The 27,929-nt window shown below is 28.2% G+C and overlaps 2 protein-coding genes across 2 annotated transcripts in view; one reads left to right on the plus strand and one right to left on the minus strand.

The window, feature by feature from the left end:
- LOC129976018 (uncharacterized) overlaps positions 1–27,929 on the minus strand; it is a 158,702-nt gene that overhangs the window by 10,862 nt on the left and 119,911 nt on the right. Inside the window, exon 3 of the mRNA XM_056089351.1 lies at positions 18,938–19,044. The gene's annotated coding sequence lies outside the window, so the exon portion shown is untranslated. The remainder of the gene's footprint in view (positions 1–18,937; positions 19,045–27,929) is intronic.
- LOC129976017 (GATA zinc finger domain-containing protein 14-like) lies at positions 1,036–27,765 on the plus strand. Its single transcript, XM_056089350.1, has 4 exons — positions 1,036–1,214; positions 18,134–18,737; positions 22,710–23,046; positions 24,653–27,765. Exons 2-4 carry the CDS (start codon positions 18,152–18,154, stop codon positions 27,606–27,608), a joined length of 3,879 nt encoding a protein of 1,292 aa, XP_055945325.1. The 5' UTR covers positions 1,036–1,214; positions 18,134–18,151; the 3' UTR covers positions 27,609–27,765.

The raw sequence follows: 27,929 nt of genomic DNA on the forward strand, positions 1-27,929 counted from the left end.
CTTTATGCTCAGACCATAACTAATTTAATGTTTATTATATTCATAAACAACAAGCGTTTACTTAAATAATAATGAGTGCAAACTTGTACGGACTGTACTTAATAAATAAAAGCATATACATTTTCATAAAGTTACTAAAATAAAAAAAAATTAACTAAAATAAGTCATTGGCATATATTGATAAAATTAAGCATTTGTAGAAAAAAATGACCTGTTTATTACAAAAAAATAAATAAAATCTCATAATATTCTATGCCTGTGGCATCAAAATACCTAAATCTGCCAATATTTGTATTGCAAAATCCAAACTTCATTTTAAAAAAATAGTTAAAGATTATGCTATCATTAATATATGCCAAGTTCCAAAACTTTCAGAAAGAAAATAAAATTTAATAAAGATCTGAAAGATCAAAAATAGAACTGATATTAAAAGACATCCTATATACTAAAAGATTGATTATTGCTTTATTACTCAATTGCAGAAATTTATCTCTAATCCTGTAGATAAATCAGTAACCGTGCTGGCTCCTAAATCATAATATGACACACTTCTCACCATATTTCAGATAATCCCTAATACATATCTTCCGTTCCATATCCAAAAAAAAAAAAAAAAAAAAAAAAAAAAATCTGTTTTGTCTTAGCACAGCCACGTTTCAAAGGCAATTTCTTGTATTAGGAAGGTTAATCTCCGTGGCTTAAAGCCATCTGCTAATAATGACGCCTCTCATATTAATCCAATCTTGGGAAATGTTTCAAGGTCACAGGTATCAATTTTGGCAATGAAATTGAAACAGACAGCCCAAATTTCCCAATAAACCGATCCAATTACTCCCAAAAGAAGTGGGATAGGCTTCTCAATATAATTGGAGGAGAAATGTTTTCACTGTGATGAAGGAGATGATCTTTTCCTTGGCGAAGCGTTCCACTCCAGTAAATATTGGCGATCCTCCGTCCTCCTTTCCCCCGAAATCACCCAAGTGGTGGTGTAAATAGGCGTTCAACCCCATATTCATGGCAGAATGGAATTACAGCTCGAAACAGAAGGATCCAAACGATTCGGTATGTGAAGTGCACCTGCTTTAGTTGGAAGAATTGTTCGACGTTCTAACAAACGGCGGGAAACTGAAGTTGCACGTGGTTTATTGTTGCTTAGCCTTTGTTCTGGATGTTAACGTGCTATTAGAGCGAATCTTCATTGAATGCTTTGAATTGTAAGTCTTGTGTTTATTCTCCTCCATTTTGAAGTAATTTAAATATTTATTTATATTACATAATTATTTTTTCATTTTTAAAATGAAATAATGCTTTGCTATATAAATTAATATAAGAAATATTTTTAAAAAATTCTAAAGTTATTAAAAAAATCTTTCTTTATTCTCATTATATTACAAGGAAATAAACCCTCTACAAAAGAATTTTTCTATTTAAAAAAAGAGGTATTTACTGTTTTATAAATACATAGAAGGTTTTTAAAGAAAAATTATTCTAAAAAAATTATTTTTATACTTATGCTTGTCTTTTTTAAAAGTCAATATACATAAATGAAAGTAATCATTTAATATTCAACTGAATAACATTTTTTGGACTTGAGTACTCTGCTTAAAACTATACCGCAGTAGACGTAGTTCTCGAAGTAAAATAGAACTATCTATAATCTTTTACAAAATAGTTACATTTTCCAAAATAATGAAATAATTTTTGAAAAATTCAGCATTCTATGGGGTCAATTCACGATCACGTGTCAAGTACCAAACAAACCGTTTCTGTTCAATTTTCAACCGTTCTGCGCATGTCGGGATGTCTGCCAATAACGTTAATGATTGAATAAGGTTGAACCATTGTTTAGTAAACGTTACGCTATCCGATCAATTATTAAAAACTTCCGATTTTTTTTAAAAATATATTATTTTTTACAAATTTTAGTAGATATATAATTTTATTTCTTATATTAAAATTTTGATATGCATTTTCAATGGAATTATTGTTTTTGCATAAATAATTAACATCGCTTTTTAATTCGTTTGGTGCTGCTTTATTCTTTCCTTTCCCATATCCTTTTTTATCAAAGGATACATTTTGACAAATGACTATGGCAGTATTTCTGAAAAATTACATATGTTCTTTTTTACATGTTATTGAATGTTGAATCTTATAAATATAGTTCTTTTTAAAAATAATTATTACTCTTAGATAAGTTAATATTTTAAAGCTTACTAGTAAAATTATTACATTTTTTTTTCTTATGTAATGATTTTTATTAATATTGAGACTTTGATGTTTTCAGTTTGATCAGAGGAAAGAACATGAGATTCAAATAAGTATATATTGAATAAATTATGTTTACATTTTCAAATTATGAAATATAAAAGGTATAGATACCTTTTTTTTTAAATCTATGCAACTTATGAATAAATAATTTCATTTTAATTTGTAGAATTCATTAAAGAAAAACAAACAAAATTACACTTTCATATTTTTTATTTACACATTACAAAAAAAAATATATAGATATAATATATATATGATAATTATTTGAAAAAATATGATCAAATGGATGTTTCAATATACTCACTTTTTCAAAAAAAAAAACGATTTACTATTTATCAACATTTATTTTTCTAGACACTTAGAAAAAATATAAAGAATTTTAATGTAAATGATGAAATCAATTTTATTCAACAGAAACATCCTAAATACTAAACAACGGTTTTTTTTTTATCACCAATAAAAACATAATGTTGAACAATATACTTTTAAAGCAGAACATTTATGAAATTTTTTTAATGCTAAAGTTACATTGATAAAAATTACACTGAATGAATATCATAAAATAAAACAAAAACATACAATACAGAAAATTTAATAAACAAGAATAAGGTCCTGATAAATATATATATATATATAGAGAGAGAGAGATAGAAGTTAAATAGGATGTAAAGAGGAGTTGGAAGAAAAACTTTTATGCTTTTACAGAATTTTATAATTCAAATTTGATATGTTAAAAAAATAGAAAAAAAAAAAAAAGAAGAAGAAGAAGAAGAAAAGTGAAACATGCATGTAGCAATGAAGTTGGGAATAAAAAATATATAATAAATGCTGATATGGAAATTGATTTTCAATGAAAAGACCTTTATTTATTAAAACAAAAATCACTGAGGTGCACAGTGTTATAACAGAATATTATGATAACAGTCAATTTCAGTTTAAATACAATAAACTATTAACATTTCATTTTTAACAATAGAAAAGTTGTTTGACATAAATTCACTTTGAATCCATCACAAATCTGCAAATGTAATTAGAAAACTAGTAATATTCACTTCCACCTAAGTTTATAATTATAGCAGTTATTTTTGCAACAGGAGTTTGTTTACTTACATTAATTAAATTTAGATAAGATTTTTTAAAAAAATGCAATGTAATATTCATGTAAACATTTTAAAACCTTCTAAGCATATTCAAAATTATCAGAAATTTCATCAAATGTGAATAAAGTAATTTAGAAATGCACTCACGATTTTGTTTGATTGTTTTTGACGGCTAATCACTTACTGATTTCTTTTACCGACGTTTTTCTAACAAATTACTGGAACAGCTATATTTAATAAACGGACACACACTGAATGAATTCTTCAAAATGATCGAAGCATATCACCGACTTCGAAGGCTTGAAAAAATCTATACCAAAGCTATCAACCCAAGTCAGAATTGTTGAAAGGAAAATAAGAAAACATTTTATCATGACAGTCACTCTTGTGTTTCGCATTAAAGCATGAATCCATCAGCACACCAGTATTTCTTCTGTTAACACATAATAAGAGGAAAGAAAATGATTAAAAAATTATAACTTCAAATGTAAACAAAAAATCCGCTTCATACTTGGCGGAGAACGTTAATGGCAGACTGATCGACGAAAGCGGTGCGGATGAAACTTAAATGCCATGCGCAAGAGGTACATGACATGTGACTTTTACGTCACATGAATTGACCCCATTTTTGTAATATTTTGTTATAATGTCTTAATCTCAAAATATAAACTTAGTATTTGATTTCATGTTTTATAATTGTGTTATATATTCAACTAATGATCAAATATAAAAATCAAATTCATAGGCAAAGTTTATGAAAACAAAGTTTATAAATAAAAAAGTAGAATAGAGCATTTTATATATATTTTTATTATCTTCTAAAAAAGTTCAAGAAAATGTTATTATTCTTTTATTTACTTAAAAATATAATAAGGGCAGCAGTAAAATATAAAAATTACTCAGACACTTTCTCCTTCAAATATACGTCCATATAACGAAAAATAGCTTATCTGAAAATTAAAAATTAAAACTAACTTCAGATCATGATAATTTAAAGTTGTGAAGAAAAAAACTAAATTGTTGAGCAAAAATATAACACTAAATAATACAATGTTAACGTAAAGTTTTCTGTATTATAATCCCGTATTCAATAAATTAAAAAAAGAGTGATACAGTTTGACTAAGCAAGTTTTTGGAAGATCTACTTTCAAGGATTGCTTCCATTTGAAATCAATTATTTTAATATTTTAATAGTTATTTGCATAAAATCAGCATTAACAAATATTATTTTCCTGCGAATATTTCTTTCGCAAATTTTCGTTAGATCTTATTTAGAAGTAAGCTTTACTTACTCATTAACTTTATTCATTCGCTTGATCCAATATTTTTTTGTCAATTTTCTTATTAGACGTGTTTAAAAAAGAAAATCGAATTTTTTTTTAAAAAAAATTGAAAATGCTACATTTTTAGAATTTATTTAATGTCAATAAAAATATCATGAATAGAGAAAATACTGATAATTATTTTTTTACAAAAACATTAATTTAGTAAATTAAAATTTTGAAGTAGTTTATTAGAAGTGAGTAAATGAGAAGAGTTTAGTGGAAATATTTCATAATTCATTATTAGAAAACCTATTTTAAAGTTAATTAAAATTTAAAACGTGAAATAGTAAATAGGAAAAAAATACGTTTTAAGTAATGCTTAGTTTCTTTTTTCTATTTTCATATAACTTATGTAAATTTAAATATCACTAATTAAGCTATCAATATTTCTACCATATTTTTAATCTTAATTTTTATACAGTGGCTCAAAAAATTAAGAGTACACCTTACGTTTACTTGATAAATGCGACTTTCAATATAAATAACACATTACCGGGAAGTGCAAACATGTTTTTATTTTTACACATAACAAATGGTTTAATTTAGAGTAAAAATAAAGAAAAATCAACGAAAAATATCTAAATTGAAAATTTTAAGAAGCATTTTAAATAAACATACGCAGAATGTTGCCTCAAAAAATTGAAAATACACCAATGAAATTTTTGCAATATCACGCATAGAAACAAAGTGTCACTATTAAATTGCATGTCTTTTGGCTCTTATAATGGTCTCTAAACGTCATGCTACCGATTCGACCAATTTTTGGTGGTATCTGAAGATATTTTACCCCATTCTTCTTGCACCACTTGTTTTAAATGGGTTTTGTTTATAATTTTGTATTTTTGAACCATTTTTTCGAGTATGGCCCACGAATATTCAATGGCATTGATGTCAGGGTACTGTGGTGGTGTGTGTAACTGTTGTTTACAATGAAAAAGACATCATATTTTGACGTTACGTGCATTCTGTTTGGGGTCGTTGTACTGCTGGAAAATGGAATTTCCATCTAAACCCAAATTTTTAACACTTTCCTTTAGATTGCTGCTACCATATGGTTCCTCCAACTTGTTGCAGAAACTTTCCAAATGATAGGCAGAAGTGTAAGTGCTGAAACTGTGCTAAATGCCATTAGACAAGCTGGATATAAAAGTCGCATTGTTAGATAGAAACCATTCATCATCTTGTAAATCCAAAAAAAGCATTTGAAGTTTGCAAAAACTCATCAATTGAAGACCAATAACCTTTGGAAGAAATCTATATTTAGGAATGAAAGAAACCTCAACAGTTTTGGCAGTGACAACCATCTTACTGTATGGAGAAAGCCTAATACTGCTTTGTATCCAAAAAATGTACGTCCTACAATTAAACATGATGGTGACTCCGTGATGATTTGAGGTTACATGGTTTCATCCGGGGTAGGAAATTTAATTTTTATAGATGGCATTATAAATGATACGGTTTACTTGGATATACTTCGCAGAAATCTAAAGAAAAGTGCTAAAAATTTGGGCTTAGATGGAAATTTCATTTTTCAGTAAGACAACGACCCCAAACAGAATACACGTAACTTCAAAATATGGTGTCTTTTTCATTGTAAATAGCAGTTACACACACTACCACAGTACCCCGACATCAATGCCATTGAATATTCGTGGACCATACCCGAAAAAGTGGTTCAAAAACACAAAATTAGAAACAAAACCCATTTAAAACAAGTGGTGCAAGAAGAATGGGGTAAAATATCTTCAGATACCACCAAAAATTGGTCAAATCGGTAGCATGACGTTTAGAGGCCATTATAAGAGCCAAAAGACATGCAATTTAATAGTGACACTTTATTTCTATGCGTGATATTGCAAAAATTTCATTGGTGTATTCTCAATTTTTTGAGGCAAAATTCTGCGTATGTTTATTTAAAATGCTTCTTAAAATTTTCAATTTAGAAATTTTTCGTTGATTTTTCTTTATTTTTACTCTAAATTAAACCATTTGTTATGTGTAAAAATAAAAACATGTTTGCACTTCCCGGTAATGTGTTATTTATATTGAAAGTCTGATTTATGAAGTAAAACTAAGGTGTACTCTCAATTTTTTGAGCCACTGTATATCATCAAAATTGTTTGAAGACGAATAATATTTTTCTATTTTAAATTTTGTAATTCTTTTTATATTTAATATCAGTTATCTTTAATATAAAAAGCATTTCGAATTTATTTATTTCTCCTAAATAGTATTGCATTGTTGAAAACTGTTTTACAAAATTAAATGAGCATTTTTTTTTCATTGTAGTTAAATAAAACAAAAGAAAATCTTTCAAAGTTTAAACATATATGTCTGCACATTCTTACTTGTTATAACAAATTGACATTCAGAAATTAAAAAGAAAAAAAAACTTTCAAATTCATCAAAATAAAAGAATTGACGTTAAAAAAATGAACGATTTTTTTTTTATTCATAAACATTTTTTTTGTTATAATAAAAAAAAATATTTTGCTACTTTTATTTGTTTTTCGTTTTCAATTATATTTTGCAAATAAACATAATTCAAAACTAAAACTTTGATTATCTATAAAATATTTTTAATAAATATTCATCTTAGAGTTTTATTGTGTAGAAATAAAGTTATGAAATTGAAAAATTTCATAAAAACATAATTATAAAGAGCGAACTTATAAATCATTATAATTTAATTCATAAGTATTCCTCCGATTAAGAATTCGAATATGTTCAATTTCTTCCTTTTCTGAAACCGAGTTTTCAGCTAAATTCTAATTGTAAAAAATTCATGCTTGAGATGATACTGTATTTTTATAACTACGTCACAACATAAAATAACTAATAAAAGTATAATTAAGGTCAATGTTTCATTTCGTATGTTACAGGTAAATTTATCTGGAAAACCATGGCGAGCAATTAGTAATGCTTTTGATTTAGACTGGAATTGAAGATAACTTTGATTTTTTTGTGGTTCTAATTGGGAAGATATACAGGATAGTTTTACTTTTGAAATCAAGCGTATAAGCTTAGAAGTAACAGGATAAAATTAGTATTGAAATATCTTTACAGTAAATAGTTACTTTTTCTATTTTTAATTTAAAAATGGAAATCGTCTGAATGTCATATTCACTGAAACTTTATGATTCGTTATTTTTAGCAATAATTTAAAATTTAAAATCAAATAATTCTCAGATTTTTAAAATCTGGCTTTCTGTTTGCTGATGCTGTATTTCAAAATTTATATTAATAGTATAATTAAAATTTGAATAATAGCTAGAAATTTATATAAGGTAAAAAATTATTTAAATAAAAAATTAAAAATGAGCTTATGAGTGTAGTTTTTCATTGAATAGAAAATATTAAAGTCATTTTAATGAAATCATTTTTTAGATACAGCATTATTTCATAATACTATTTTATAACAATTACCATAACTATTCTTTAAACAATTTATATATTTTATATGGCATTTAAACCGTAGCTACATTTGTATTATTATTTAGTATCTGGATCAATTTCCAATCAATAGATTCCCATAATAATAAAGTTGTTTATTTTACAATTGTCTTCAAAAGAAACACTAGTCCTACAAAATATAACTTTAAGAAAGATTTAATTTTCTGATTTACTATTACAGCATTGTTTATTTTAGTTATTCCTCTTCATTTTATAATTGGAGTTATTTCTTTTTTATATTTTTATCACAAAAATATATCGGAAACACTACTTTAAATACTGATAAAGGATAAAAAAAATACTAATTAAAATCCTAAAAACACAATGATTTAGATTATAAATTTCAATATAAAGTTTTTATCTTAGAAGACAATTTCAGATAAAACAATTTATAAATAATCATAAAAAAAATGACTTATAAGAAATTTTGAAAACGGTTTTGTTTGTTATTAACGGTTTTTATGTTTGTTATTATTTGCAATATGCATGTTTATTAATTGTTTATCTTAAATTGAAACATAAGGGCTGTGGTAATTCGTATTTCAAAGTTTTGGACAAAATAAAAAAGATCATTTTAGGACTACAATGCGATATTTTTTATAGCAATCGTCAAAAAATTCGAACTCGAGATTTCGATGAATCGCCACTTTTCAGACTTCTATGAGTTCAAAAACCATATTTTTGGCATTATGTCGTTTTGTCTGTCTGTCTGTCTGCGCACATGATAACTCAATTGCGAGTCGAGACAGAAATTTGGTATATGGAATTAAGACAATATTTGCAATTTTTGTATCAAATTTTGAACGAAATTCATTTACAGGAAGTATTTCTGTATTTCTATTCTAATACAAGTGAACTCGATTAATACGGAAAGAAAAGATCTAGAGATAAAATTTGTTTCTAATTTTAAGTATGTTTCGAATTTGATATCTATATTTTAGGTTTAACATCTAAACTATAGATACTTATCAAATTTTGAGACGAAATCCGTTAAATGTTAGATCGTTTGTCGTTATGTTTTTCGCATGCTTGTGAACGCAATAATTCATAAACACAATGACAAAAATAAATGAAATTTGTTATTATCATGCGACTATCTCGGTAGCTTCGATCAGTATATATTTACGAGCAAACTTGTTGAGTTCTATTAAATTTTGCATGAAAATCATTCACATGAAGTCTGTCTGTCTAAGTGTTCGAATGCAATTGAAACTGATTGCTATAAAACGCAAAGAGCTAGGTAAATAAAATTTGATTCACTAGTTTATCATCAAATTTTGATTTAATTCTGTCTGGAAGAAAAGGTATCCGAAATATATATTCGATTTTCTTGTACATATGTATTAATAGCATGCAAAGAATTAATGGCCAAATCCGTCAAATGGTTGAACGTCTATGGATATGTATTTTTGCATGCATGCAAGCGCAATAACTCATAAACGAAATGCCTTAAATCAATGAAATTCATTATATTATCTTCTGACTACCTCTACAGTTTCGTGCCAAATTTTGGTGTCAATCGACCTCAAAGGGGCATCTAAAATGCATATTCTCGCCATAGAGCCTGTTAATTGCTGGATTTAAGCCAAAGATCTATATTTCGTAACCATCGTTTACCAATGCTGTGTATTCGTGGCCTTACTCAACCTTATGTGGTGGAAATAGGATAAGACCTTTATCTGAGAACATGCGAGAAAGTTTCGGGAGACCATTACGGCTGGTTTTTTCATATTCATTTGCTCCTAGTGAGGCAGATATACTTCCCGAGATTCGTTTGGATTTCCATCAAAATATGACAGGAATCTATAAATTCGGTGTAAAGACTATCTACAGAAGTTCATTTGTCTATTTCAAAGCACTGTGGAATTATGGGATTCTAATGCAGAATGATATAATTCCAAAAATGTTTGTTTTAAACTCGGAGATTCCTGAAATATGGACATTCATTAAAATTTAAAAATCGAATATTTTGAAGATTAGAATACCTTTTTTTTAATATTTCGCATAAGAAAAAGTAACAAGAAAAATGTTGAAAATTGATTGTGAAAACTTATGAATAAGTCGAATTCTATGTTAAAATTATTCAACATGATTGTCAATTGATAAATTAACGAAATAGGATAAATTTTTCCACTACTCATTTCATATCAATTGAATAAAAATATATCATATTAGCGTATTATTTTTTCCAACTATTATTAAAATCTTCCATCTAAAAAAGCATTTAAGGTGGCATATATGAAATAATACACTTTTAGGAAGATAGTGCTAAAAATTAGTCTTAATGTCATATTTTTTAGCTATTTTGTCTAGTGGCAATAGTCTTAGTATATCTTATTTTTTATTTGAGAAATGCGAAAAAATAAAGAAATTTTAGTTTTATCTGTGATTTTTTTATATCGAGACAATTAAAAAATTTTAAGTAAATAAACTCCTTTAAGGGTATGAGAAGCTTACAATTGGATAAAAATGTGCATCTAAGATAATGATCCATTTTATTGCAGCTCTATATTTTTATATTTTATTTGAGTAAATTAAAATTAATTTCTATCATTAAATGTGATAATTACGATAATATTTTTAGTTTAACTCTGTTAGAATGTTTCTTCGAACCCTCTACTTAGTACTTAGTACTTAGAAGTACGTTTAAATTAGGTTCATATCTTCATAATATGTCTATTCTTTCTTACGGTACTCAAAAGAACCCGAGTGTAGTTGAAACAACAAGCAGTAGATATCAATTAAAGGTAGAAATGAACGATTTCGAATTATTAAAAAAATTAGTTCGTTTATTTTAATTAATTAAAAAAAGAGTTTTTTTCCTGGACTTATTTTGCACCAGAACTTAACTAAAAATGTCAAACTAACGTTGAAAAATTTATGGTAATATAATTCAGTAAACAAAGAGTAAAAATTATAATATGATCTCACAAGCGCTTTTATTTTTAATAAAATTTAGAAATATGTTCTTATTAGAATTTTTATCTCATAATTGTAATAAAATTTACGAACATGATATCTAATCTTTCAGTTTCTTCTCTAATAAAATTTACGAATTTGGTCTTGTAATTTTGAACTGTTATCCGATGGCAAAGAAAATACTTGGTCCGGTATATTTTTGTTCAAATTTTTGAATCAAATCAGTAAGATCCTAATATGAAATTTATCGTACACATTCTAATATGTATCAAAACCAAGACAATCAAACTATCTATATTTATAATAAATTCAGAAAACTTCTATAAAGTTTAAATTAGACTAAATCTAATAAAATTTGTCAACATGAATTATTTCAATTTAAATAGAAAACGATATTAAAAATATTTACAGAAATTCAAGAATTTACATAAATACACAAATATGTAATTTATGATCTTGTATAAGAATTAGAATTAAACCACTAAATAAAATATAAAACAAAAAACTTGGAAAATAATGAAATTATTTGGACAAATAGAAGATTTATTCTTAAAGTTAAGACTAAACTGATTGAATAAGAAGAAGACTACAATTAAGAGGGAAAATAATAGACAAAACGCTATTTTTCAAATTAAAGGGAACAATTTCAAAAATATTTAGAAAACAGATATTCGTAATATATTTCTAATGATTATAAGATAGTATCCAAATAAGTTTTGACTTTGATAATACCAGTAATTTACATGTAAAATAAACGGGCAATTATATTTCGTAATTACGTCTTTATATGTATTGTTTATTTTTCCCTATTCAAAAATTATACAATTAGAATGATTATGCATTCTTGCAATTGTCTCAAAATAAATGCAAGCATAGCATCAAATTCCCTTTTTATATTCCTTTCTTAAAAGTTCTGTCTGATTCTTCCTTCTTAAAAGGCGTATTCTTCTAAATATGCCTTTTCAACTTCGCATTAAATGTTTATTATTTTTATTTTATTTTATATATGAAATAAATAAATATCTCATGATTCTGTTCTCTTACATGTTGTTAGTTTTATATTTAATGAAAATCTTAAATTCTAATGAGTTCTTTATGAATTTTTGTAATAGTAACGAAATAAATGACTATGAAAAGCAGAATCAACCATTCTTTTTTATGCGTACAGATATATACCTCTAAGCAAATTTTCATTCATTTTTAAGTCATTTATTAATATTGATTAATTTTCCATTCTTTAATGAAAACTATAAACAAATAATTATACTTATTTCTTCAATCCTCCAGTTTATTACTCAATTTCTTTTTATCTGAATTCTTAAAGAAAACAATCATAAAGGAATTCTTGCACCTGGCACAAACTAAAAACAAAAACGTAATTTCAAACTCATAACAATTCCATCCTACCCATATAAAGAACGCTCTAAATCTTCCCTAAAACGATAAAATTATGAAACTAATCCTATTTTATATTACATATGAAATAAAAGCAATTACTTTTCAGTGTTGTTCTCGTATGTGTTATTTATGTTTTTCTTATCAATAATATTAACCTAAATAAGAAGATAACTCTGTCGAATCTTCGACACAAAATAAGCACAAATATGAATTGATAACAATTCCGTCTTACGCATACAGATTTCTCTAAATATGCATTTTCATCCTTCTTTAAATCATTTAATAAGTTTTACAGCATTTGAGGGAATAGGTTAAACACAGCCTAACCAAGATACAAGCCTCGAGGCAAAAATTTACTTCGATATCAATGGCATCCTCAACCGATATGTGCAATGGCTTGAAACAACGTCACCTTGACTGTGAGAAAGTCCTCAGTTACCTCTTTCAAGGATGACTGAACCTGTGATGACAACTGCAAATCACAATATCGCTGAGAACCATCACTCAGAATCCACAATACTTATGCAAATACCTCGTCGTAAAAGTAGTTAATTGGCATCACAGAAAAAAAATCTAACCGGAATATTATGATTATCTATCTCTCAGGAAGCCTGCCGAACAGCTCGCTTGAGCACTTTTAGGCTGTGAGAATGTAGCACAAAAGTGCTGAGAATAAGGCAGCACGCTAAATGTTCATGGATGGTAAGTTACAGACAAATTGTTTCGTGTTCTCAGACGTTTTAAGTCTTTTTCGTCGGAATTATACCAGGTTGTCAACCAAGTGAGATTTTTGTTGCGGTGTAACAGTTTTGAAGCTTTATGCTACAGTGTAACCGGATGTTAAAAAAAGAGTATATAGTGCATTCAAAGAATTATAGCGGAACAATATTCATGATTCACTTATTAATTTTGATAAATAATTAACATTTCATTTGATAAGTGTATATTTCCCGACTAAATTATTTTTATATAGTTATATTTGCTACTATTTGTACTATATTTTGACTTAACCCGCAAGAATAAAAAAATATGAAGAAATTATTTCCTGATGTCAAAGAATTATTAACCCACATCAAAAGCTTTCTTTTTTATGTTTTGATGTGGGGTTGAAATTGCTTTTAATTATCTGTAAAATGTTTAAGCAATTTAAAATGTCTATTCCTTTTGAATTTTAAATTCCTAAGTATTTTAAATAATCTAATTTTACTAACTGGCTATCGTGTGAACCGACTTGGGAATTTCATAGTCCAATTCATGTATAATACAGTTCACTGTTAAATCCCAGCAGTAATATTTTTTCATAGAATCTCTGACATTGGTATTAAATAAATATATACAAATTCGCGAAAGTATGCATAAAAGATATATATTTTTCATTGTATAGTTGATAAAGACAAACAACTAATTAATCTAATTTTACTGATTGGTTATAATGTGAACTGACTTGTGAATCTCATAGCCCAATTCATGTACAATACAGTTCACTGTTAAATCCCAGCAGTAATAATTTTTCATAGAATCTCTGACATTGGTATTAAATAAATATATACAAATTCGCGAAAGTATGCATAAAAGATATATATTTTTCATTGTATGGTTGATAAAGACAAACAGCTAATTAATCTAATTTTACTGATTGGTTATAATGTGAACTGACTTGTGAATCTCATAGCCCAATTCATGTACAATACAGTTCACTGTTAAATCCCAGCAGTAATATTTTTTCATAGAATCTCTGACATTGGTATTAAATAAATATATACAAATTCGTGAAAGTATGCATAAAAGATATATATTTTTCAATGTACGGTTGATAAAGATAAAAAACTATTTTTAACTTATTATTATTATTCAACTACTGTAGTTATTAATTATTTTTACTCAGAAACGAGATAAGGATAATATATAACAATTGGATAAACTTCCATGCAAGCTTTCAATTATCAAGAAATTATCTAAGCAACCTCAAATGCTTGTCTTTTCTGAGGCTTTTCTCACTTAAAACTGTCTATCCAACAACAGTCATTATCAAATTCTGTTTCTTAGAAAATGATATACATCATCACGATTAACAGTACACAACGACGTTTCAAAAAATTCGTCTTTCCTTTCAACAAAATACATATTTCACCTTGAATACACGTGTTCTTGAAGCTTAATATACAAAAAGCGTTTAATAAGCAACAGGTTATTATGAAGTACCCAAAATAACAATGAAATAACATTTCAGAAGATGTTTCCGATTATCTCCAAAAAATCTATGCCTAAAAATGGCTGGCTAAGCAAAGCCCACTTTTGTTAAAAATGCGTTTCAATAATTGGATATTATGATGGTTAACGCCTGGTGGGCAACTCTATCTGTGTATTAAAGAAGGATCTATGTATTTTAAATAAGAGAAAGACTGCATTGTATTACATGTGGTCAATTATCAGTAAATTATCTAAATCACTACAATTACGATTTTTTAAAAAATTCTGCTGAATTAAAACTGTTTATCCAACAATTGAGCATTATCAGATAAGAAACAGAAAACGACATTTGTATCATAAAAAACCAATCTAGAAGGAGATTTCATACAATTAGTAAATTCTTAATACTTAATTATGTGTACTTTAAATTTATTTGTACTATGCTGCACTCTTTTCCAAACAACTGATGATTATCAACTTTCTAAACTGGAAAATGATTTCTTCATTACCAATACTTTAGATACATAACATATTATTCTTTCAATCAATATTTAATGCAGTAATCATTAGTGTTGGTTTTGACATAAAGAATTATATACATCTGAAATATTAGAGCTCTCATATTCAATCTCATCTATAATTCCCTGGATAAAAATTATATAAGACTATGAATTTTCTTTTATGATTTAAACCTGAAATCTTTTAGCTTTGAGAAGTTCCTCAGGGTTTGTTAGATTTTTTTAAAACTAACTATTTTTATTATATGCTATTACATGCATAATATTATAAGAGCCCAACAATGGGCATTTATGGACTAATGGGATATGATTGGGCACATTTGAAGAGCATGAGTTAGGAAGAAATTGCAAATTCTCAGCTTTGTTTCAGTTTTCTTAACAAGCATTATTCAAAAAATGGTAGACTAATGCGAGCATTTGCAGCAAATTGATTGCTGTGATATTGTTGATTTAAGACTAATTTATTTGTTGTTGATTAAGTATAGTTTAGTTAAATGTCTTATTTTTAAGCAACAAATGGCTATTTTGGGATATGTCTGTTAAGGTTAAGACTGGATCGAGCTAGTAAGTTGTTGTAATAATTTTTACTTTTTATCTAAGTCAAACACAAGTTTAAGTCCCTGAAAGTCCACTAGGAAGGGAATTCCAAAGATTTATAGTAACTAAATTAAAATTCCACTTGATGTCCACATATGATGCCCAATTGTACCAAGGCCCTTTCAACGAATAGAAAACGCATATTTCCTCTTTATCGTGAACCTGACTTTAATATTTGCTTAGATATGCTATAACAAATGGAATTAGAACCTCCACAGATTTATAATCAAATAAAAAGGTTTGTAATTTAATTTATATGTATGTAATATTCATTCCAAATTCTGCAAGATAATGAATTTGTCAAATGCAATTTGACAAAAACGGTATAAAATACGGTATTAAATTTATAAAGGGAAATTCTTTTTTTATTGACATATAACAAAAAAAAGTTCGGGAACAATAATTTTAGTGCACGAAATCCAATAAGGAAAATTTTAAGAGGGCAAAACTCTAAATAAGTAGTATTAGCTTCTTCAGTCTTCTTGCGGGAAGATATTTTGGTGAAAATTCAAAGCTAAAATCCATAAACCCTCTTTAAACCACTTAGGATGAAACAAAGTGGATAGAAAGGAGTCACGTACTATTTGCCTTTCCTGGAGCGGATCTAAGCACATCTGCTTACTCAGTTTACTGGACATAGCATTTAAATACCAGCTTTTCAAAATTGCTTCAAGGTAAAACTGGAGGAAGACTATGAGATGCTATTTATCTGCAAAAAGCTTTGGAAATTTTGGTCTATTTATAAATGGTTCCCTAAAATTGATGACTTTTAGAAATATTTAAAATGACAGTGTTTATTTTTGTTTAGTCAGTAGGAACTTTTCTAAGAAAACAGGGTGGTCGACATATCTTTGGTTGTATATCTTTTAACTTAATTTTTGCTGTAGATTTTGCAGATAAAGCTGGTTGTCTTTCTGTTAAAAAGTTTTGTGAAATGTATTGGATACACAATTTTTTTCCTATATTCAAAGAACATTTTCATTGAAGGTAAAAATGGTTTTAATTCTTTTGTGAGAATTAATTTAGTTCCTTTACTTTCGAATTTGTTTCATTCATAATTTGATAATCCATCTAATTAGCAGCATTTATTATTATCTTAATTCATATGAGAAAGTAAAGAACGCCTAAAATACTTTAGCGAAAGATTCAGGTGATTTCTACTGCAAGCTATTTTTGACGTTGAAATGAATTTTTACTTCAGTTTAATTATAATTCATTATTAATTAATATACTTAATCATAAAATAAGATCGTCATTGTATATAATGTATGTATAATATACACAATAAATCGCAAGCAATTTCTGATTCAATTAGTTATTTCATAAAGTAACAAATACTAAATTAAATAAGAAAAAATTTCATATGTTAATAAACTTTCACAATTATATAAAATCAACAAAACTTTATAAAAGTTATCATGTTAAAGTAGTGAATATTTAAATCATTAAGTTGACATGAACTGTGAAAATTATTTAAGTAATGTCAGCAACAAATTACGAAAAAAAAATTAAATCTTAGCCACATAAGCAAATTGAGAAAAGTTCATTTAATGACTGCGATATAAAAGCGAACAATACTTAAACAATAAAAAGAAATATTTTCTTTTTGCTGATTTCTTGCCAAATGTTATAATCCTTGTAATAATTGAGAACTTATGAGTGCTTGGCGAATAACTGTACCGTATTCTTAAGTCTTGCAGTTTTTTTTAGAATTTATTACAATTTTTTAATTAAATTATTTCTTTCAAATGAGGAAAAAAAAAGTTTTTATTTTAAAACATAAATATATATTCTTAGTTATTTCTTCTTAGTTAATAATTATTTAATGTTTCGAATTCCAAATTAATCGCAGACTTTAGTAATTTTATCCGTTATTTCATGTGGATGGTATTTTATGAAATAATTATAAGTTTTTAACGTTACTATACATACAATTTGAGAACCAATAGTATTTTTAAAATCAAAATTTACGAACTTTACTATAGGAAAATAGGAACCATAGCGAAAAATGTGCGATATATTTAAAGTTTGATATAAGTGTTTTATAATTATTATCGAATTATTACATGTCCATGGTTAAATTAAATTACACAGGGAATAATTCTTTTAATTTTAATTAATTAAATTAATCTCTTAATTTATTATTTACATTTAGAACTTTTTATGTCTTTCGTTACCTCTTGTTCTTGTTTCGTTATTCTTATTCTGAAATGCATATTGCTAAGATTTGGTGTTCAAATGATTTTTTTTTGTATTAATATGACTAATATTTCCGCTAAACATTTCTGGTGAACTTCAGTTCTAGCGATTTGATCTTTAAATTGAATCTTTAACTGAAACCTTTTTTTTCTTTTTTTTTCAGAATCTAAAGACTGTCAACATGTATCTACTACAAACCCTTGTTGCATTATGTCTTCTTTCCACTAACACATTAGCAGCTGTTCAAAAAGCCGAAAAGAAACTATGGCAAGAAGTTCCACAAGCATCATCCCAAGATGCAAAACTGGACGGTGGAGGATTTGCTTCAGCTGCTGATTATACAAACAGAGATATGGGTGGATATTCTGCTGGTACAGATTATCAAAATGGTGGGATGGGAAATTATGGTAACAACTACGATGGTAACATGAATGGTAACGGTTACAATGGTGGAGGAGGTTACAGTGGTGGAGGAGGTTACAACAGTGTGTCATATAGTGAAAGCTATTCAGGTCCCAGTGAAAGTTATTCTGGTTCACAAGATGGCTTTTCTAATTCAGGCGATGGCTACTCTGGTCATTCGGACAGTTTCTCTGGTGGTCATGGTGACGGGTTTGGGGGTGATCTACGAAATGGAGGATGGGATAAACCTGTAAAAACCGTTGTAAAACATACCATTAAGAACATCGCAGTACCTCATCCTGTTCCAGCACCTGTGTCTGTTCCAGTGCCGAGATATGTAAAGTATTTCAAGCCTTTTGCCATTGGTAAGAATGCATTATTTTGAACCCAGATTTTTATATTATTATATTCTTATTTTTTTATATACTCGAATTACTTTATTTCCAGAATTAACAAATTCTATCAAAATTCTGCTTTCTTATTCTCACTTTCAGTAAGTATTGCATAAAAAGATTAATAATATAAATCATACTTTCATAAGTCAAATTTATATTATTATACTTACCGCTTTCCACACACCATGCTTGTTCGTCCAGGATATGAGCTTTCCAGACGGCTATGTGTTTAATATGGGATTATTTATTAAAAATTTCACCTTCTTATTTGATTAGACTGAAAAATAAGAAATTAATGGAATCAGCATGATACAAATTACTGTGTGAGAATGTTTTTTTTTAAATCTTAACATTTAAAAAAAACATGCGATTGGATGGTGTAATAGAACAAAGGAATTAGTTTGAATTACACCATAACAATAAAAGCATTATCACTTATTGTGTATGAAGATATGAAGATAATCGATAATTTTTAAGTTTTGAAATATTTTTAAAAAGCTTTTTTTAGATAATGCTTTAGGACGATTTTATTTAAAAATACCAAAAACCTAATTAAAATGTATTAAATAAAAGTTAATCGCTTTAAATTTAAAAAAAAAAACTAACAGAAACCTTTCTCTTTGAAGAGCAAGTGAACCATAATTCATCCCGATCAAACAAAAATTATAGAATTTGTAGAAAATTACAAATAACTATATATATATATATATATATATATATATATATATGCTAATTTCACAAATATATACACACATATATATTCTTTCTACTTTCAGCATAAGCTTGGAATGCTATTTATTGAATCGTGATACATTTTTTTTTCTATGAAGCTTTTTATATTGTAATGCTAGGGACATTTCAATTTTGACGGCGACCAAGAAAAAATGTCACCAAATTATAAAATTATACTCAAGTACGCTATGAGAACGCTTTATAGTTTGACGATTGATATTGCCAAATTGGCGAAAAGCTTTTCTTGGCATCTTTTGGTCGCCATTAAACCATAATTTTATACTTAAAGAGTAAGTGATATTTATTAAAAAATTTAAAATATAAAAATTATAAAATTAACCTCTCTATATAAAATTATAAAGAGGAGCTAATATTAAAATATATTTTTAAATATCCCCTTTTTTTAAAAAAAAATATTAATTCGCTAGCATTTATAAGTTAATTTAATAATGTTCTATAATTTGCTGTAAGCAACGATCTACAAACTTTTATGGAAAGTTTTTCCCCAATTAATTTAAATTGAGAACTTTTGATCCAGTTTGGGTCTTTTGAAAAAAAAAATACTTTCTTCGGAACATTCAAATAGATTAATTCAAATCAATATTAAAAAACATTAGATCTATAAATTTGAAACAAAGCATGTTCGATAACAAACACTGATACTATTAAAAGTCGAGAACTCAAATAAAAAATTCTTGTTAATAGCAATCAGAGCATGATGCAAATTGTTGCCAGTTTATTAAAATAATAAAAACATTTCACACAGTCAAAAACCTTAAAACAAAAATGAAGAGCTCTTTCCAAGAAATCACCATCAGCAGAAAGAAACAAAATATTCTACCTTTAAGAGACCATTTCGAATACGAAAGCAATAAAATTACTTTCGAAGCTCAAAAAAGGTTGAAGGCTACAATCAGACCACGACTAATAATGCTAATGAGAACTCCAAAGCCCTGAAACAGTAAATAAAAAGGAAAGGGAAAAAACCCATATTGGGATTATTAAGAATAACGAACAAGTGGGCTAGTTTGCGCCAGTGTGTTCTAAGATTAGGATTCACCTAAACATTTAAAAGCTATATCGGAGCAACAGCGCGGAACCAAATATGTTTTTAGGATTAGTCTCCTTTTAGAATCGTCTAAGACTATCACAGAAAATAAACTCATGTAATTGCAGTAATTATCTAAGATAAATATAGGTAATTTCTTCTTAATGTTGTAATATGAACATCTTTAAAGAGTTGAAATGTGATTTATAATGCCTCAGTTAGGCTTAGTTTTTAACTGATATGATCTCTTCAACAAAGTGCTCATTCTTTTGCAATGCTTTATAATGTCTCAATCAGGCTTAGGTTTTAACTGATACGATCATTAGGAGAATATAAATTCATTTAAAAGACATTATTCCGATTTTATAAATACTTAAACCTTTCTTTTATCGCCATTCTTATGAACAAATTTCGTCTAAAAACTTAGACACCCATTGTGTTGCCAATTTATTTCCTTGTAATTTTCACGCGAAATCATATCATCAATCTATTAAAATTAGTAAAAACTTTGATGTTCATGAGTTAATTGTCTTCTTTAAAACTAAATCTATTAGCTAATGTGGGTTATGAACTCAAATAAAATAAAGTTAAAAATGAACTTAGCGATTATAACGTCAATATTTAAAAGTGATAATGTTCCATCTACTTTCATCTTTTCTTAAATTAAACTCATAACTTCATTTTCTAAGCTATAATGAACAATACAAGTTCTTTTTTAATGCTAAATTCTTTTTGCGTATTATTTTACACAGTTCGCCTTATTTTGAACTTCCTAGACAACTTTTAATGTTTTGTAAAAGCTAACGGAGCCGATGAAAATAAATCTCTACAAATAATAAAGATAAGTTTATGTATATTGGTGTTCTGTAGGACAAATTGTTTCATTTACTGCTATCATATATAGATGAGGCAATGGAAATGTGCACATTGAAGGGTTTATTTCACATTTTAATCTCAAAATTAATTAATTAAAAATAAAGCGAAATTTCGCATTTTAAAGCATTCACTTCCCGGACACAAAGATTTTACACCCTTTCAATTTTTTTTAAATGTCTTTTTAATTATATCAATTTAGTAAACTTAAAATTTTTTCCTGAATTAAAAACTCTGCTTAATATCTGTAGAGTTTACATGAGAATAAAAAAGTGAAGATAGAATACTACGTGCATTTACATTTTAATAGCGCTATGATATCGTAGGACTAGTTTTTATTAGTAAGGGTCATGTATTCCAAAAACCAAACATATCTCAGACAATTAATATAGCACGGCTTTAAAGTCTAACAATTTGGCGGATTCATAGACAATATTAAATTATCATATTTAAATTATTTAATTGTAATTAAATATAACCAATGTCCCCGGTGAACTAGCTGGTCCCTGAAAGCAACTAGTAAACAAATAAACTTAAGGTGTACGTACACACTAGAAGAATTTTTTTAAATTTTAACTTTAAAAAACCATTTTTTTTACAGTATTGTCATTAATACATGTTTAAACTCATTTTAGTGATAAAAACTCATATTACACTAATTATTAATTAATTAAATAATATTTAATGAGTTAATTAGCATATTTTTGAAGCATGATAACTTAAATACTAATTTGTACAGACACACAATTCTAATTGGAAATTATGCCTAATATTAGTCTTCATGTTGTCTGCCTCAATCAAGTTTTAAAAAAAACTATATATATTTATAACAATTTTTTCATCAACAATGAATAGAAAAAGCGAGATTTTTTCTGTGATTTTAACATTTAAATAGCTATTATAAATTTATTTCTATAAATATTAATTTGATTTAGGCACAAAACATCCGTTATTTCATACAGATTCTTTTGATATATAAATAATTGTATTTGGTTCATTTCTTGTTGAGTTATGATTGTTTGAATGAAGCTACATAGTGGAAAAATATCATTCTTCATAAAATGAGTTTAAAAAAGAGTTTTTAATGAAAGCACCTTAAGAAAAATAATTATAACTCGAGAAATATTTCTAATATTGACAACATGTTGGTATCATTTGAAAACTAAAGGGTCAGAGAACATTATTAAGCAATACAAAAATATTCGATATTTTGAACGATTTTTGAAGTTTCAAGTGAGTACATGCACCTTAAAATATAACTCTCTTAAATACGACATAATTCTTTTTAGCAAAACCATTTGGTGTACCCCATGTGATTCCTGTGATCAAGCACATCCAGAAACCCATTCCATTTTTCACCGCCCTCCCGATCCAGCAGGCCGTGCCAGTACCGAAATTCGTTGGCCTTCCCGTACAAGTACGGGTACCGAAACCAGTCTTCATCCACGTGCCTAAAATCGTACCAGTAGCGAAGAGAGTACCAGTTCCTGTGGAAGTGAATATTCCCAAGCCGTACATCGTGCCCATCTATAAACATGTTCCTGTACCTGTACCGCACAGAGTGCCAAAGGTGATTAACATCATCAAAGAAGTACCACATTACGTCAAGAAACCTGTACCAGTATAGTGAGTATCAGTTTGTTTGGGAGTGTATTCAATTTGAACTTCATGCATGATTTGTTTCATAGTGATTAGTATTAAACCGATCCAAATTATACTTATAACAAGAACTGTGACAGATTAATACTTTGTAGTACGATAGTTTTGTTTAAAAAATTTCATAAAATCAAAAATACTGAATATCTAAACCCATTTTAAATAAATATTATACCTTAGGTATAAATCATCCTATGTGATCTTACATTATTTTCTTAAAAACAGGTATCCAAACTGTATGAAATTTGTTGTTCTATATATAGAACTTGCACCAACTATGTTCATTGGATTCATTTTTTGACAATCGATGTTATTTTAAATAATTTATAAATTCCATTCACAATACTCTACTATATAAAAGATGCATATTTTGATTTTTGTGAAAATTTTAAATATGGAATCGAATGAATTTATATACGAGTTATACACATTAAATGCTAAGAAATTGAAGAAAGGAATATTTTTTAAATTTTTGATGATAGTAATAAATTTTATTACTTAATGAAACAAATTGATTCTTGATATTAAAAAGAATAATATGCTTGAAAGAACAAAATAAATTTTAAAAGCAGAACACATTTCATATTTAATGAGTAGTTAATTTTACGAATAATAAAGGCTGATAAATTCTAATATTTCATGAGGATGGTTTTAAAAAATGACTGGAACTCAAGAATAGAGTTCTTTTGATATTTAAAAAAAAAAGCAATTTTCTTAATAAGAACCAATAAATAAAAAAAAATTGGGAAGATGAAGTATTTTCTGCTCTCCTACGAAACTTGAAAATTAGAAATTAACGATCTGCGCCAAATTCTAAGCCAACTTCGAGAGGATCATTGGCCTTAAAACGGAACGATGCCAATATTTCAACTTGATGATAATTAGGATTTCTTTCATATTCCCTGTTCTGGCTAAAATTTAGCGCAGATCGTCAAATCTTAGAAGAAATTTCGCTGACAAATTGTCGTTGGAATTTGGTTAGCATTTTCTGGTATTCAGTAAACTAAAAATGTATCGATTAAACATTTTATAAATTTTTTGAATATCCCTTTATTCCCCAAAAATATTCCTTTCAACAATTCGTTATTCTATAAATACATTCCTCTCAACATCTCTGTATTTTATAAATACATTCCTCTCAACATCTCTGTATTTTATAAATACATTCCTCTCAACATCTCTGTATTTTATAAATACATTCCTCTCAACATTCCTTTTTTTTCTATAAATACATTCCTCCCAACATTCCTTTTTTTCTATAAATACATTCCTCCCAACATTCCTTTTTTTCTATAAATACATTCCTCTCAACGTTCCTTTTTTTCTATAAATACATTCCTCTCAACATTCCTTTTTTTTTCTATAAATACATTCCTCTCAACATTCCTTTTTTTTTCTATAAATACATTCCTCTCAACATTCCTTTTTTTTCTATAAATACATTCCTCTCAACATTCCTTTTTTTCTATAAATACATTCCTCTCAACATTCCTTTTTTTCTATAAATATATTCCTCTCAACATTCCTTTTTTTCTATAAATATATTCCTTTCAATATCCCTTTATTCTTATTTCAGTGTGGATGAGAATGGATCGATTGATTATGGTGGTGGAGGAACTTCATATTCATCCAGCTACAATAATAACTATGGAAATGACTATCAAGGTGGTTATGGAAATGGCGATAATTCTTACGGTGGCCAACACACTCAGCAAGGCAACTCTTATAACAATTTTGATATGGGTTATAATAACAATGGTGGAAACGATTACAATCAGTACCAGAACTATGGCAATTCTCAAGAGAGCAATCAGTACAACTCTCCTTACCTGAAAGGACAAAATCACAATTCTCAGAAAATTTACCCAGCAAATTCTTATCCACGAGCTCATCGTTTACCTAATAAGTCCCAACCAACAACGATGAAGGCTTCTGAATATTCACAAATTGATGGATCCAACGCCAACAACAATCAAGGATCCGGATATGAACTGAGCGTCGAGGTCAAACATAATGGTGCCACAAACAACAATCCAAATTTCAATAAAAATGTACAAGCAAGCAATCAACTACAAACCGCACCAATGAGTGATAATTATTACCAAAATGCAAACAATCAAAACAAGCCTTTCAATAACTTAGGATCTACTGGTCACTCATCAGCATCGTTTGATTCGTTGGCTTCAGCACAAAATGTAGCCTCAGGTTACTCGCAACCATTCTCACAACCTGTGTTTAATCCGTCTTCATATGCAGACTATGCTGCCAACCAAGCAAAAAATAATGAAAATTATCAGCAGAATAATAGTCAAATACAGTACTCTCAACAAAGTTTCAGTGAAACACCAACAACTCAACCCGCAGCTGCGAACACTGGAATGTTGACTGAAGCATCGAAATCTTTTTCTAATTACCAGCAATATAATCCAAATTCTTATGGAAATGGATACAGTGAAAATCAACAATCTAATAACTACAATAGCATACCTTATGGAAACCAGTTTTCTAATTACAACAATGCAAAATCGCCATATCCATCTAAGCAAAATTTTGAGTTTACCAGTTTCTTTAAACAGCCAGTTCCATACCAACAAACTCAAACATCAATATGGGATTCCAATACCAACTTTAATAACAACAAATATGCAAGTCCAGAGCAACAAAATCAACAATTATCTTATCCACAGCAGTCTCCAAAAAATAATTTTGGATATAATAAAGATCTTTCAGAGTTTGGTAATAATCCCATAAAGAACAATTATAACAACTTTCAAAATGGATATCAGTCTTCAAATTATCAGGCAGGCAATAACCAGAATAATAATTATAATGCATATGACAATTACCCACAGTCTGGTGCTACATTCAGTTCCAACAGCTATAGCAATAGCTATTCTCAACCATCAAATGTTTTCCAAAACGATAAAAACAACATGAATGCTTATAAAGATAATGAAAAGTATGACCAAAGTCCGAGTCAGAACAGCTATTCTTCCGCAGCAAATAATGCAGTTCCTGGATTATATTCCCCAGCTGGTACATCCTATAGCAGCAGTAGCGCATACAGCAATGAATATGTGGGCAATCAAGGTTTCCCGACACAAGAAACAAAGCAAGTCACATCATCCCTTGCAGTCAACAATGCTCCTGATACACAGCATACTTTAAAGACAGATTCGATGAATCCTTCTTATGGTTATTCAAATTTTCAAGAATACTCACAAAATCCACTCAATGGCTTTCAGACAACTCATGGTAACGGAGGCATTTCAACTCAAACGTTCAGTATGAACCATCCTACAAGTTACTCAAACAATTATCCCAATCAGTTCAGCAACCCATCTTATGCGGGTCAGGAAAACAAACAAGGTCTTGGCTTGAATATGGATAATACTGGCCTTTTAGGTTACCACAATTCTGCACAATTTTCATCACAAGAAAATAATCCTGGTATGAGCAACAGCAATGAGGCCTCTGTTCATGCCAACTACCATGACTCGCTTGGTTCCTCACCTCAAGACAACAAACAAGGTTTTAGTCACAGTGATATTTCTGGTGTAAAAAGTTCTGAAAATGGAGGAAATCAAATGCTGCAAGATAGCTTTGCAAGTTTAATCGCATCTGCATCAACGAATAAAAATACTTACAGCCAACCAGCGAGCCCCGCTTCTACTTACACCAGCAATAGTTATTCAAATAATAATCCATACACCATGCCATCAACAAGTAATTATCAGTCTGATTTATTCAATTCAAATTCACAACTGTATACAGGCAACACTTCTCAAAATGTAGCATATAATAATAACCAACCAATAATAACTGCTGCAGATATATCGAATTCTTACGGTTACAGTCAGCAAGTAAATGAGCCTTCCCCAGCATATACTGCAGTAACTACTTACAGTAATCCGTATCCAACAACTGAAGAAAAATATTCACAATTTTCTCAACCTCAAATGAGTCAGTTTCTTCTTCAAAATCCTTTACAAACCTCATCTAGCGGGCAAAAAACGGGAACAAATCAAGAATCTTCAGTGTTCAATCAAAAGACCGATTCACAAGGTTCGAGTTCATCCACTTCGAAAGCATTCCAAGGATTCGGTACGAAACTGGATGAAATGGAACAACATATGGATTCCATGCATTCATCAGGAAGCTCAATAATCAATGTCTATACAAATTCGCCGGATTCTAAAGAAGCCAAGAAAGGGCATACTTTCACATTTATTGACCCCATTTCTTTGGAATCCTCTCATGCTTCTAAATATTACACACCTCCAGATCCAGCATCGGACAAAAAATCTAAATACAGTAACTCAGATTTGCAAATTGTACAAGCACCTTCATTTAAAAGTGATCCAAATGAGCCCCTTCAAACATCTTTAGATGCTTATGTACCTGCACAACCAGTGTATTATCCACCATCAAGTGATCAAAATACAGTGTACAAAGAGGCAATGCCCGTCGCAGATACTGTGTACAAAGAAGCAGTTAGTTTAGATTCAAATTCTAAAGAAAAGACCAGATAATTTTTAATGATGGAAGAACTGTGAAATAGAACATTTTCAAAACATTGACGTTACGGAATGGTTGCATATTATCGTCACAATGCAAAAGTTACCAAAAATTAAATATAGTAAAGTCCAATAGGTGTTAATCCTTCATGTTTCTATAAATGCCAAATCACCAATGTCATCCTGCTGTCTGGCATTGGCAATTTGAATTTGTTCGTGGTATGAAAGGGTATCGGCGAATGGATTTTAAATATATTGCATTTTAATATAAGATTTTTTTTTGCATTATGAGCTTCTATTGCCTCGGATATTACAGGAGAAATGTCTTCACAGTTA

The sequence above is a fragment of the Argiope bruennichi genome, chromosome 7 (genome assembly GCF_947563725.1).
Source record: "Argiope bruennichi chromosome 7, qqArgBrue1.1, whole genome shotgun sequence".
NCBI lineage: Eukaryota > Metazoa > Arthropoda > Arachnida > Araneae > Araneidae > Argiope > Argiope bruennichi.